At 48.1% G+C, this 14,906-nt stretch overlaps 1 protein-coding gene across 1 annotated transcript in view; it reads left to right on the plus strand.

Annotated features, from left to right (window-relative positions):
* Nucleotides 1-14,906, plus strand: part of SREBF2 (sterol regulatory element binding transcription factor 2) — a 65,896-nt gene that overhangs the window by 26,876 nt on the left and 24,114 nt on the right. The window contains exons 2-8 of the mRNA XM_081822560.1: nucleotides 6,630-7,028; nucleotides 7,982-8,163; nucleotides 8,837-8,983; nucleotides 10,420-10,641; nucleotides 11,862-11,976; nucleotides 12,192-12,373; nucleotides 14,289-14,481. Of these exons, the coding sequence (XP_081678686.1) occupies nucleotides 6,630-7,028; nucleotides 7,982-8,163; nucleotides 8,837-8,983; nucleotides 10,420-10,641; nucleotides 11,862-11,976; nucleotides 12,192-12,373; nucleotides 14,289-14,481 (1,440 nt within the window). The remainder of the gene's footprint in view (nucleotides 1-6,629; nucleotides 7,029-7,981; nucleotides 8,164-8,836; nucleotides 8,984-10,419; nucleotides 10,642-11,861; nucleotides 11,977-12,191; nucleotides 12,374-14,288; nucleotides 14,482-14,906) is intronic.

The raw sequence follows: 14,906 nt of genomic DNA on the forward strand, positions 1-14,906 counted from the left end.
GATACTTGTTTCTTAAGAAGCGTACTTGTTGGGAATTAACTCTTTTGTGTTTACCTCCCTCTCGCTCACTGGTTGTGGTCCATCTGATTCCCAGCAGCCTACAAACATCACATACCACACTTACTCTGTGTTCTTACGTTGTTTGGGCAGATCTAATGTGCAAGATTAAATGAACAACACTAAATGAAGAAAGTTTAGGTGAATATCCTTATAATCTTGGGGATGAGGGACCTTTTCAGTGTAACACAAAAACCATGTAATTTCATTACACAGTATTAGCACTTGTATACAGTCCTTTCTGCTGTAATGCAACATATCCATTCCTAAAAAATCACTGCACTGAGCAAAATCATGTAATGCAAACCGTAGGGCTTATGGGGGAAATGGGATTTGGGTCACAACACTCGAAATCTTCAGAGGTGACAAAAAAAGAGAAAATGAGAAGACTAAAAGTTAAGAACCCAATAAAACAGCTCAGTTTTACAGATATTCAGTGGGTAAGAAATACAGAAATACCACAACAAATAGGACCCCTTACCTTAAAAAGACCTGAGGTTTGCTTGTGAAAGTGGACGTTAGAAGTTACAGCTTCTGACTTTCTGTGAGGTGATGGATGGAGGGCAGTCTGTAGTCCGATAGAAAGTTCTGATCCAGATGTGGATGGTTATGGTTCATAACACATGCACTGACCTGACGAAGCTGGTGGATGTTTGAGGGATGCAACTGTGCTCATTTTGTGTGGCTCATTTCATTTGGGTATGTTTTTGCATTTCCTAGTGTTTCTCTCATGCATAAGTAAACACGAAATTCATGATATGCCCAAATTGTTCCCTAATAAAGCCAAATGCATTGGAACAAATTCAAATTTTCAAAACAAGAGTCCAAGCAAAACTGTCAAAAAGAGCTGTCATGAATAACGTGCACTAGGCTACTACCGAGTGCCAGGCACTGTGCTTTAGATTCCATGCAAACTCTCTCTCAGCATCCCCATGAGGTAGGTGTAATCTCATCCCCATTTTATAGATGAGAAAACTATGGCCCAGAGAAGTAAAACTTACCCCAAGTTATAGTGCTAGGGCGTGATAACTTAATCACTATGCCATTCTTTTTTCTCAACAAATTTGTTTTTTTAAAGATTTTATTTATTGAACACTTCATCTAGAACTAATGATGTAATGTATGGGGATTAACATAAGAATAAAAAAAAAATTAAAAAAAAAAAGCTAAAAAAAAAAGATTTTATTTATTTATTTGAGAGAGATAAGAGAGCACACAGGAGCAGTGGGGAAGGGGGGGAGGGAAAGAGAGAGGAACAGAAGGAGAGGGAGGAGCAGACTCCCCACTGAGCAGGGAGCCTGATTTTGGGGGGGGTGGCATGGCTCCATCCCAGGACCCTGAGATCATGACTTGAGCCTGAAGGCAGACACTTAACTGACTGAGCCACCCAGGTGCCCCTCTTTTTTCTCAACAAATTAAAAGAAAAATAAAGTGGATTGTATATCAACTGTACTTCAATAAAAAAAAAAAACAGTGCGGCAGATATTTGCACATATATAAGAAGGAGGAAATACCCGTAGTATATGAAATTTTTTCAAATCAGTAAAATGATACAAATAGCCCAAGAGAAAAATGCACAAAGGTCAAGAGCAATTTACAAAGGAAGAAATACAAATGGCCAATAAAATTGGCAGGGAGACATCCAACCTCATTTAGCGCTCATCCGTGCAAGCCCAAACAGTTTGATGTCATTCTTTCCCCACTGTCTGAATGACAGAAACAGATGTGGGGAAGCATAGATTGTTATAGCCTCCCCAAAGCACACATACCTGTCCTTTGACCCAGCCATCAATTTCTAGAAGTTTATCCCAAATCAGATCAGTGGGAAAAGATTTTTGTAAGAGTTCTTCACGCTGGGGCACCTGGGTGGCACAATCGGTTAAGTGTCCAACTCTTGCTTTCGGCTCAGGTCGTGATCTCAGGGTTGTGAGATCGAGCCTCCACATCAGGCTCTGTGCTGAGCTGAGAGCCCACTTGAGATTCTCCTTTCCTCACCCTCTGCCCCTCCCACTAGTGCTCTCTCTCCTAAATAAAGAAATCTTTAAAAAAAAGAGTTGTTCATGCTAAAAAATTGAACACAGCCACTTGTCATCACTAAGTGGTTAAATTCTAGGGTGTCAATACAATATGCTATGATACAGTACTATGGGACTCTCAAAGGTTGCCGTCATATCCATAATGGTTGACACTGACTACTTCTCATGTGTTGCTAAATAAAGGGAGCAGGGTACAAAATAGCATCTTCAGTGCGATCCCACTTTTGTGACTGTTCTCACAGACACACACACGTGCTTGTGTGTGCAAGCAAGCCTTGCTCTTAGGAGGGACACATCAAAACATTGACAGTAGATGTCTCAGGGGGGTGGAATTGCTGGATTTCTTTTTTTCATTTAACTTTTTTCGAAACTTTTTCTATAGTGAGTGTGACTTTTATGATTTTGAAAAAGTTATTTTATTTTATTTTGTTATTTGACAGAGAGAGACACAGCGAGAGAGGGAACACAAGCAGGGGGAGTGGGAGAGGGAGAAGCAGGCTTCCCGCAGAGCAGGGAGCCCGATGCGGGGCTCGATGCGGGGCTCGATCCCAGGACCCCTGGGATCACGACCTGAGCTGAAGGCAGACGCCCAACGACTGAGCCACCCAGGCGCCCCTTGAAAAAGTTATTTTAAAACATTATCTAACACAAAGTGATAATAAATACAAACTATAAGAAGAATAAATGACCTTTGTAAAATGGTTCTCTTAGCACCTACCTGGGCTAGGTAGCAAATGCCTGCTGAAGGATTGTTGGCTCACTGACTATGCGGTTTGAAGACAGTGTGTTACCTCAGCTGGGGCATTCAACTCTATATTCCTGACCAAAAGTAATCTGCCCAGATTTTGGGTCACCTTACTCTCAGGCAGATGCTGCTGGCTGGGCCAGGCAGAGTGTTTGATGTTTCCTCCAGGTTGCATGCTCCATGAAGTGCACGTGAACTTGGGGTCTCTGGAGGAGGCTCCGGACTGATTGCAATACACAGGTGACAGTCGCAGCCTCTGATTCTGATTATGAGCTTTTAAAGAGACCAAAACCCAGGGGTAGTTTCTTGGGGCCCAGCTTACTTTATTAAGCAAACTTATCCCTTACTTTAAGCAGCAGCTAAAAAATGGGACTGTGGCTTGTTTGCGGAAGGTAACCGCCAGGAGCACCCCTGCCAGGTAAGCTAGGGTTTGCAGGCCTAGGGGTGGCCCGCCTAGCTCCCAGGAGGCCTAAGTCTGGCCTTCCGCTCTAGGGACCACAGCTCATCGTGCAGGATCTGGAACTTCATTTTCAAAGCCCCATAAAACCTGTGCCTTCTTCCGGGCCTGTCTTTTCTGGGTTTCATGGCTCTCGGCGGAAATGAAAGCTGGTGTAATTGTGACACTCCAGTGATTGGAGCAGCGAACACGAGACATTAGGATGCTCCCATAGGGTGTAGCATGGAGCTTTAGAGAAAAACTGCACTCAGGGTGGGTTTTCGGTGCCTTGGTTCTCCAGGCCTCGTTCCGGCTGGTGGGGCCTCTCCCCTTCTCTGTCACTGCAGACCAGATGGGGTCCCAGGAAGAGCCCGCATGCCTTGCTGGAGCGGGGGCTCAAAGAGCCTCTTCCCATTACTTCTTCCTTCAAATGCTTGGTCTTAAGGGGTCCCTCTGCGCCACTCAGCCCAGTGCCTGTCCGCCTGGCTGCAGATAACACCACTGGAGCTTGTCGTGTGTGGGTTGAAAAGAATTTATTTTTTTTAATTTAAGCCTTCACATCCCATCTGCTTACACACTCTTAACCTGCTTTGTGAACAAGCTTTGTGACCTCTGCAGGTTACTTCGCTGTGCCAGCTCATGTCTTTCTCCATGAAAGGTTTTGGAGAACACTCAACCAGATGAGATAAGTGGAGTCAAGTGCCCAGGCGCTAGGTGCTCTGGAATTACCACTAATAGGGACCAGGGTCTGCCTCTCGCCAAACACTCTGCACAAATTGTTTTATCCATCCTTACAACAAAGAAGCCAAGTATTCTTTTTTTTTTTTAAAGATTTTATTTGAGACAGAGAGAATGAGAGAGAGAGCACATGAGAGGGGGGAGGGTCCGAGGGAGAAGCAGGCTCCCTGCCGAGCAGGGAGCCCGATGCGGGACTCGATCCAGGGACTCCAGGATCATGACCTGAGCCGAAAGCAGTCGCTTAACCAACTGAGCCACCCAGGCGCCCAAGAAGCCAAGTATTCTTTTTTTTTTTTTTTAAGATTTTATCTATTCATTTGAGACACAGAGAGAGAGAGAGAGAGCATGAGCAGGGAGAGGGGCAGAGGGAGAGGGAGAAGCAGGCTCCCCGTTGAGCAGGGAGCCCGATGCGGGGCTCGATCCCAGGATGCTGGGATCATGACCCGAGCCGAAGGCAGACGCTCAACCATCTGAGCCACCTAGGTGCCCCAGAAGCCAAGTATTCTTAAGGCAGCCTTTTGTGGGGAGGAAACCAGGATGTAGAGAGGTGGCTTGCCCACGTTCACACAGCTGGGTAGGCGGCGTCTTGAGACCCAGCTAGTACCGAAGCCCGTGCCCATCTTCCAGGCCTCTGGCCTCTGTTCCCTTATGTGCTCCTTAGCGTTCCATGGATTAAAACAGTCAATCAGTGAGTGATGTTCTGATTCCCCAGAGTAAGAATTTTATGGGAATTCTGGAAAGCTCAGCAGATTATTAGCTTTCTCTTAAAGCTTTTCCTTAAACTGTTTTATAAATCTTGTGTTGTACTTGGACCGTGTCAGCAATAAAGTGTGTTTTGTTTGAATTTTGTGCTGATTTTAAGGACATTTCTTAGTTTAATCACGTACAAGGAATTGGAATTGGTTGGTACCAGTTACAATATCTGTGGCAATGTGCCCATTTCTCCTTCCCACACACAGCCGGCTGAGTGTCGAGGGGACACAGCAGAGTGTTGAGGTGTTGGTAAATAATACCACTACACAGTTAGTGTAATCTTTGATCTTACAAGATGCTGTTTTGCCAGTAGGTTGAACTGATGGAATACTGGAAGTACTGAACTGTTAAGCTTCAGTCGCCCTGTACGGTTACCCTAGAAACCCCCAGTAGCTTTCTGCTTGCCTAACATAAGACTTCGTAGCCCAGACCCACTACTGGCATGTGTGTATGTGCATGCATGTGCACACACATACACATACACACACACGTCTGTTAGAGACCTGGGAGGGTGGGAGGGACTTGCTGGTGGAGGTTTGGGGGAATGAAAAGAGGTGGTGTTTTTTGTTTTTGGTTTGTTTTTGGTTTGGGGTATTTTGGTGGCTAAATCAGAGCATCGTGTGGCCTTGAATGTTTAGAGAGAAGGGTGTACCGTTCAGGAACAAGCAGTAGCTTCTTGGGAATGTGTTGGAGAGGAAAGGGGAGGGAATGGAAGCAACATGAAGAACTGTAGGTCTGAAAATAGCTGCGACAAAGCTGAGGCCCCAGACTTCTAATGGGGACCAGCCCTGTGGGGAGGCAGGAGTTATAAGAGATGAGTTTTAGTTATGGAATAAGTTGGGTTTTGGTAAATTTCAGGGAGGATGAACTTGGGGAAGAAGCCCTGGGGGCAGGCTTAAGGCCCTTTGGGCTGGGAACTTAGGGGTCCCAGGTACTTGGAACATAATCTAGAAGGGGGCCATGGTCTCCAGGTGGACACATCCCCCGGGTCCCACAGACTCCTTGCCCAAAGGGGCCCAGCCCTCTAGAGCGCGGAGTCCAGGGCTGGGGTTGCTCTGGCCCAGCCTTCTAGCAGTGAGTGTACTGTGGTGCAGAGGAAGAACATGAAGCTGGGCGTTCTAATCCTCACTGTGCCCTGATGAGCTGCAGGACCTTGGCCAAGTTATTTCCCTGTTCTGGACTTTGATTCTGATCTTTCCATCCGCTCCATCCCTAAAGTTCCATGACTCGGAGGCCATCAACTTCATCATCCCTGAATGTTCCTGAGGGTACCAACAGTGCCCAGGGCTATGTCCTTTTCGGAGAGAAGGCCCAGGGCCTGCCTGTGGTGAGGAGGGAAGGCTGCCTGGGGTGAGAGCCGATTAGGGTCTGGCACAACTTCGCAGCCAGACCCTCCTGACTCCCACACTCCTGCTCTGTCCGGGGGAGCAGTGCTGAGATTGGAGGTGGCTTCACACCTGAGGCTACTGAGCTCAGAAGCCTTAGGACAGCGACTCCCCACTTTCCACCCCAGGGTCTCCAGTTGTAAAATGAGACCAGCAGCAATCTCCAAAAGCAATACTCAACCTAGCACAGAGGTGGCTCCTGTTCAGCCTGATATAATCAGGAAAGTTGGTAGAAAGGGCCTGGAGGTAGGGTGTGGAGAGAGAACATCAAAGACGTGAAGTCCTCTCACCTGTCCCTTGGTTGGCCGTCTGAACCCAGGTGGTTCTCCTCCTGAGAGGTTGGTGAGGGTCTCCTGACCCATTTCTGCTATGGTCGTGGGAAAGCCTTTTGGTTTGCATGCCTCCGTTTCTTAAGCAAATTTGAAAGTTGATGGATATTTTGGATGGCAATAAAATTACTCCTTTTTGTGTATTCACAGAGATGCTGCAGTTTGTCAGCAATCAAGTTGGAGAGTTCCCGGACTTGTTTCCAGAGCAGCTGTGTAGCTCCTTCCCCGGTGGCGGCGGGGGCAGCAATGGGGGAGGCGGAGCCGGGGACCCCTCGATGCAGCAGCGGTCCTTCAGCCAGGTCCCTTTACCTGCCTTCTCTCCCTCGGCCGCTTCCCCCCAGGCTCCAGCCCTGCAGGTCAAGGTTCCCCCCAGCACGGTGCCCACCCCGCCGCGGGCAGCTCCTGTTCTTCAGCCCCGCCCCCAGCCCCAGCCCCAGGCCCAGCTGCAGCAGCAGACGGTGATGATCACCCCGACGTTCAGCACCGCTCCGCAGACAAGGATCATCCAGCAGCCTTTGATATACCAGAATGCGGCGACCAGCTTTCAAGGTGATTCAGAAGTCAGACAGGATAGTGATTCGTTTGTTCAAAAGGTTCTGTGCCAGTTTGCAGACACTTGTGAGGTAGACGGTTCTGCCCTCTTTGGGGATGACAGAGTCTTAGGAGTTTGGGGGTCACTGGCAGCAGGGACGGTAGTACAGGAACAGCTCACGCTCTGGCTCCTCAGACAGCCTAGGATCTGTTGTGCCTGCTTCGAGGATACTTGGTCAAAGAATCGAATAAGCAGAGTAGACACAGGGCCGTGCTGGTAACTAGGGTTAGAGGCTTGAGTAAAATGGGCCCGGAGACTTATCCAGACACCAGCCAGATCCCACAGGTTGAGAGCCATTCATTCGGCAGACGTCTCCTGAGCAGCCACCACAGACTATGGCCTAGAGCAGGTGCTCCGGCTCCATGCAGCAGGCCTTGCAGCGGGCCCTCCGTGTGTGCTGAGTGAGTGAGTGAGTGACTTCCCGTGTCGTTAACACCCCGTGCCTGTGCGGCCAGGAGCCTCTCAAGCTCAAAGGATCTGACGGTTCTTCGGTGGGCTTCTGAGGGTTTAGAGGCTGCGGAGAGGCAGCAAAGCAAGAAGCTGAGACAGTCATCCCAGAGTGCACTCTCTGTTCCTTCCACGAGAAGAAATGAAGCCCGGTGGAATTGTTGGTTCCTTGTGTCTCTGACTTCCCTTGCTGGGTGCAGTCACGTGCCGATTAGCTCCCCTCACCTCCACCCCAGCACCCAGAATAATAAAATAATCTGTTCTCATTCCCTCAGAAATTGATGCAGCCCTCATGGAATGTTCTTGTTATCTAGACCAGCCTGTAAGTGGCTGTGCACATCTTCTTCAGCAGCAGGTGGGGAGTCGGGATTGTCCTGAGGCACCCCATCCTCGGTTGGTACTGCAGCTACAATGACAGAATGCATTCCTCATCTGTGTGACTTTTCCCTCCTCTTCTCCCAAGTCCTTCAGCCTCAAGTCCAAAGCCTAGTGACATCCTCCCAGGTGCAGCCAGTCACCATCCAGCAGCAGGTGCAGACGGTGCAGGCCCAGCGGGTGCTGACGCAGACCGCCAATGGCACGCTGCAGACCCTCGCCCCGGCCACGGTGCAGACAGTCGCCGCCCCCCAGGTGCAGCAGGTCCCGGTAGGTGGCTGCTGAGGAGCCGGGGAGGCACTGGTGGGGGCTGGAGGCTGGTCTTTGGTTGAAGCTGTGGTCTACATACTAGAAGGACCAGCAGCGTGTAAAGGAGCAGCGTTTGAGGTGCCTGGGCCTTGCGAGACACCCATGAGCTGGGTGTGGAGACCTGGCTGAGGTGGTCTCTGTGGATGTGCACGGGCCCTCATGCAGACTCAGTCAGTGTAGGTGGATTATTCGATTTACACATAGAATGGGCATAAAACTGGAGATATGCCAAAATGTTTTTAAATCACGTATTATAGTGGACTGTAGTTTCTCACTAACAAGGTCATTTATCTTTGAAAAAAAAAAATCCAGGTGTTTCCTTTCTGTTTCTCAGCCATGTTCCTGGCTTTCCTGAGTTTTATCCAAAATCAGATCTCCTTCCTGTCCTCTGTCCCCCCACTCTGCCCCTGCCAGGCCCTGGCATTGCTCTTCTCAAAGCCTTCCAACCTTAAAATGCAAGACCCTTTAGCTATACTCTTTCTCCCTCTCAATGCCGTCATCAAGTTGTGTTCTCGGTTTTAGGAAAATGTTATTTTTTCATTCTTTCCTGGAGGAAGTCTGTGTAGTAAGAAGCTAAGGCAAAATAGAAAAATAATACTGCCTTCCTTTTTACTTTTCTTCATTCTCCATCCAGGTCCTGGTACAGCCTCAGATCATCAAGACAGATTCCCTTGTTTTGACCACACTAAAGACAGATGGCAGCCCTGTCATGGCCGCAGTCCAGAACCCAGCCCTCACCGCCCTCACCACCCCCATCCAGACAGCTGCCCTTCAAGTACCAGTAAGAGCCGTCTTCCTCCCTGCCCTCCTCCCTCCACCCTCTCCTTTCTTGGAGGTGTTAGGCCCCTGAGATGTTAAAATCTCTACAGAGTGGGTCGATGTAGAACTTCTATGGAATGTGTCAGATTGCAAATATCACCCCCATTTAGGGTTTTTTTTTTCCCCCCTTGAGAAGTACCATCAATGCATGTTATCTGGGGACTATGAGGGAGGAGAGAGGAATAGCAGAGGATCCCCCGGTTCCTAGGCAGTGGCTCCACACAGGGCTGTCTGCCTCTAGGTCCTGCTGATGGAGGTTTGGCTTCTGAAGGACTCTAGGCCCACCAGGTAGGGAGGGGCTACAAGGTGGGGGACATGGAAGGCCCCATACTTGGGCTGCAGGGTCACAGCCGCTTCAGCATCTTACGGCAAGAGAGTCTGATAGAGTAAAAGGTGATCAGAATTTGAAAGTAAGCTTTATTCATAAGAGCCAAGAACTGGGAAACAACCCACATGTCCAAAAAGAACTGTTGATATATATATAACTGCTGAACCTCAAAAATAGTATGTTTGCATACTAGCAAAAGATGCCTATCACAAAAGAGTTAATGCTGAGGATGCCATTTATATGAAGTTCAAGAAGAGGCAAAACTAAGCTATGGTGATAGAGGTCAGAGCAGTGATCACAAGAGGGGGAGGGGGCAGGCAGAACTGGGAAGAGGCACAAGAGAACTTTCTAAGGAGATAGAAATGGTCTGTATCTTGGTTTGGGTTATCTTGGTTACACACATGATATCCATACGTAAAAATGCATCAAGCTGTACATTTAAAATGCGTGTTTTTTATTATGTGAGAATTATTTCTTAATGGTTAATGATGTTCATTGGCCATTTATTGAAGAAAATAAAACTAAAATTAGTAAAAATAGAAACAGGGGGAAGCAGAGTTGAGGAGAAAAGGGGGAGCCTCTACAGTTGGTCTGTTTATCTAATAGAATGGCTCTATCTGTTCTTCCCTTATGCTTTTTGATGGCCAAATTATATAAGGAAATGCAGCAAGTGACTTCACTGTCACGTGAGAGGAAAAGATGTATCCTGCACCAGGAGGAAGCTCTCCTTGGGGCCAGAATGATATGGTACATTGTATGCGAGCTCAGAGGTGGCTAATGATTTGCCAGCAAAGCAGAAGTCCTATGACTTGTTTCGGGTACCCTTAGATCAAAGGTTAAAACCTATTTACCCACGTTAATCCCATTGTGGTGTGATTTGTTGACAGTGGTTCTGAAGGGGAACTCAGATACCGTGGCTCCTGAGGCCTCATGGGGCCTGACTTGACTGAGCCACGAAGGGTGTCAGCGGAGCAATGCTGCATGGCCAGGGCCAGCAGGTTTGTGTTCTGGGATTGCTTTACTCAGACTAACCACGGGGTAATTCTGCCCTGTGTCTCTGCCTGTTCTAGACTCTGGTGGGCAGCAATGGGACCATTTTGACCACAATGCCTGTGATGATGGGGCAAGAGAAAGTGCCCATTAAGCAGGTACCTGGGGGAGTCAAGCAGCTGGAGCCCCCCAAAGAAGGAGAAAGGCGGACGACACACAACATCATTGAGAAGCGGTATCGCTCCTCTATCAATGACAAAATCATCGAGTTGAAGGACCTGGTCATGGGGACAGATGCCAAGGTGGGAGCCCAGCAACGTGGTATTTCACGTGCCACCATCTCCCCTCTACCTGTCTTTGCTGTAGGAATTTAGGAAAACCCAGGTCCAAGTGAGTGAACATAAGGATGGTTAGAGGTGCTTTCTTTTTTTTTTTTTTTTTTTTTAAAGATTTTATTTATTTATTTGAGAGACAGAGAGCATGAGAGGGAGGAGGGTCAGAGGGAGAAGCAGACTCCCTGCCAAACAGGGAGCCCGATGTGGGACTCGATCCCAGGACTTCAGGATCATGACCTGAGCCGAAGGCAGTCGCCCAACCAACTGAGCCACCCAGGCGCCCGAGGTGCTTTCTTATTTAAAGCATCTTGGGTTTGTTTTTGTTTTTTCAAGATTATAAAATATTAACCAACATTAGGGAACTAGTGGGGGTTGGTAATGCAGCGTCCTGCCTGGACCTTTGACTCTGCTCTGCGGTGATCACGGATCCCAGTAGCACAGGCAGAGGGATGCGTCCTGCTCACTGCGGCCAGGTGCAGGACTGTGTGTACTCTGGAGTCGGCTGGTGGTGTTGCTGACATATGTTTAGTTGTGTTCATGGGTGGTTAGCAATATTTTTACCTTTTAGGGAAGAGAGAAAATAGAGATTGGGTCTTTAACCAACAGCAAATAGAGGAAATAGATTGTTCATTATTTCGGGTATTTCAGTGAATGTGTCTTCTGTCACATAGATTTTTTTTTTTTTTAACCTGTTTTCTGTTTATCTTCATCATCTCTATTTTGGAAGAAAATTTTATTTTCCTTATAGCCTATAGACCTGAAACGTGCTATTAGAACTTTCCTTAAGATAGTTATCCAACAATGCTCTGGGTTTTTGTCGTTTGCTTTCTGTAAAGTTTGTTTTGGTTCTAGGATTATTATAAGAAAGAGGAGTACTAGCTAATATTTATCGAGTGTCACTATGCACCAGACTGGGGGAGGGGGTGGCTACTCTCTGTATGTGTATTATTTCATTTTGTCCTCACTGCAACGCTGTGATCATATATCATCATCATCCCCATTTTAAGGACAAGGAATGTGAGGTTCAGAGATTTTGAGTAACATGTCCTGGGTAGCACAGCTAGCCAGTGAGCAAGCCAGCCTCTCAGCCCGGAGCCATGCTTTCACCCCACAGGCTCTGGGCCTCAACCCTCTCACTGAGCAGCCTGCAGTGATGCCCCTGTGTTTTCACCCGTCTTCCTTCCCAGATGCACAAGTCTGGCGTCCTGAGGAAGGCCATCGACTACATCAAATACTTGCAGCAGGTCAATCATAAACTACGCCAGGAGAACATGGTGCTGAAGCTGGCAAATCAGAAAAACAGTGAGTGTGCTCATTGAAAGAAGGGTTATCAGACCTTGTGGTTGTAGGAGTCCTGTGCTGGGCACTGGGGAGGGCCCACTGATGTGTCCAAGGTGCCTTCACGGGTGAAACAGGAGCAAGGACCGTGGGCCCCTCCCCCAGCCCAGCCCTGGCCCAGGCACCCAGGTGGGGGCTCTGGAGAAACAGACCATGGCCAGACGCGGTTTTCTTTGCAGAGCTCCTGAAGGGCATCGACCTGGGGAGCCTGGTGGACAATGATGTGGAGCTGAAGATCGATGACTTTAATCAGAATGTCCTTCTGATGTCCCCTCCGGCCTCCGACTCAGGCTCCCAGGCTGGCTTCTCCCCCTACTCCATCGACTCGGAGCCAGGAAGCCCTTTGCTGGATGATGCAAAGGTATGAGCTTTTGAAATCCTCTGACCCCTGGAATCTGTCCCATCTCTCCTAACTTAACTGTGGAGAAGCTGCCGATAGGGGGCCCAGCCAGGCGTTGAGAGGACCAAGGATGGAGAATAGGTCCTACTGCGTCCTCCACAAAATCCGCTTAACTGGTTCAGTGTAGTCCAATTTAACTGGTCCTTGCCGAAAGAGCCCATCTGAGAGGAATCCGGGCCGAATCCAGAACGGGAACACACAGCAGCTGTCATGCGGGTGCTAGGAGTTGCCGGAGGCGCCTCATTACATCCCTCACTCATAATGGGCCTGGCAAGACCATTTTTTGAGGTTGTTTAGTCGGTTTAGGGCAAGGCTGCCTCTGGGTCCTCTTCTGGAAATGATTGCAATTTGCAGTCTGACAAATAACATTCCAACCAAGGGCCTTTAATCGTCAAAGAAAGCCCCTGGCAATTATGGTTTAATGGAATTAGCCAAAAGAGGCTTGAGCCTAATGATCTAGCCCTGGGAATCCATGGAGGCTACTGGCAATTTCTGACTTCAAAAGCACAAACTTCCCTTCTAGCCTAAGTTTTTGATCAAACTTTGTGGTGTCATGTACTTAATTTTACTGACAAAGCTCTATTTTTGAAATACTTTATAAATGTGATTCTGTTTGGGAACAGAAGGCCATATAATATATACATTGAATTAGCTAGGCATCTGTCATCATAAGAAATTTTCAGATGGCTTTAAAATATTGAAAAGGAGGGGCGCCTGGGTGGCTCAGTTGGTTAAGTGTCTGCCTTCGGCTCAGGTCATGATCTCGGAGTCCTGGGATTGAGCCCCACATCAGGCTCCCTGCTCAACAGGGAGTCTGCTTTTCTCTCTCTGCCCCTCCCCACTGCTCATTCTCTCTCTTCTCTCTCTCAAATAAATAAAATCTTTAAAAAAGAAAATACTGAAAAGGAGTGCTGTAGTATGTGTGCCCTGGGAGTCGGGAGATCTGATCCCAGCCTTCCTCCCTGCTTCTCTGTGGGCGGCACCCTGGGCAGGCGGGGCTTCTGCCTCCAGTCCTCCCTCTATAAGACGGAGAGGGGGAAAAAAGCAGTGTTACAGTTTTACAACAGGCAAACTCCTGTAAATAGATTCATACTGAAGTTGTATGGTCTTTTTTTTTTTTTAAGATTTTATTTATTTGAGCGAGAGCTCAGGTGGGGAAGGTGGAGAGAGGTGGGCAGAGGGAGAGGAAGAAGCAGACTCCCCACTGAGCAGGGAGCCCGATGCAGGGCTCCATCCCAGGACCCCGAGATCATGACCTGAGCCAAAGGCAGAAGCTTAACCAACTGAGCCACCCAGGCGCCCCAGTTGTATGGTCTGTAATCAGTTCTACTGATGTTTAATTTACATGAGATAAAACAGCTATTTTACAGTAGCATAAAGTACTAGCGTACAGTATGAGGAGTTTTAACAAGTGTATACACTCATGTAACTATCACTGTAATCAAGATACAGAACATTTCCATCACCCACAAAGCTCCTTCATACACTGTGGCAGGTAGTTCACATATCCCTCTCCAGCCTCAGACAACTACTGATCTGCTTTCTGTCACTTTAGATTAGATTAGCTTGCCTGTTGTGGAATTCTACAGAATCATGGAGAATGTTCTCCTGTGTGCTCTATCTTATAAGCAGGACTCATCTACCTTTGGTCTTCAGAACATGTTCTTGTCCCAGGTGGCAAGAGGACGGACGATATGCCAGTGTTTGAGAAGCATCTGGAGAGCTGTGGGCTTCTTGCCTCCTGGCTCTCTTCCTATCTGACTTCGTAGTCTTGAATTTAAATCTCACAATCTGACTCCAATACATATAAAAGTAAAACGCTGTAGAAACAAAACCCACGCAGTATTCATTCTAACCTCTTGGCCCTGTTTTGAAGGTCAAGGATGAGCCGGACTCTCCTCCCGTAGCGCTGGGCATGGTGGACCGCTCTCGAATTCTGCTGTGTGTCCTCACCTTCCTCTGCCTCTCCTTTAACCCCCTGACTGCCCTGCTGCAGTGGGGAGGGGCCCACAGCTCTGACCAGCACCCATACTCGGGCTCCGGCCGCAGCATCCTGTCACTTGAGTCAGGTAGGTAGAGGGCCTGTCGAACCACCCAAGCATGGGTGGCCTGCTGTGGTAGGAGACAGGCCCTATGTGTGCACACTGCTCGGCTTGTCCACCAGGTCCCAGAGGGCTTTTGTAGCAGGCCTGCTAGGAACTGGCGTAAGTCACATTTTGGAAGTAACAGGGCAGGCCCGAGTTCAGTCAGTAAGGACAAAAGAAATCAGGAACCCACACTACTATTATTATAGGGGTTGGGGATATGGGGAGGAAAGGTGTACCTTTTTGAAGGAGGATGTGATATTTTTGCCCGAGTTGTGTAACTAATGGTCTCACCCCACCTTGACTAATAAAGGTTTTTATTATCTTTGTTATCTAGCTGTGGCACCTAGCTCCATAATGACAAGGAGTACAGGGTTCCTATTTAGGCTACAGAACCGTCCCAAATTTGC

The sequence above is a fragment of the Leptonychotes weddellii genome, chromosome 5, assembly GCF_054177405.1.
Source record: "Leptonychotes weddellii isolate Sample4059 chromosome 5, ASM5417740v2, whole genome shotgun sequence".
Lineage (NCBI taxonomy): Eukaryota > Metazoa > Chordata > Mammalia > Carnivora > Phocidae > Leptonychotes > Leptonychotes weddellii.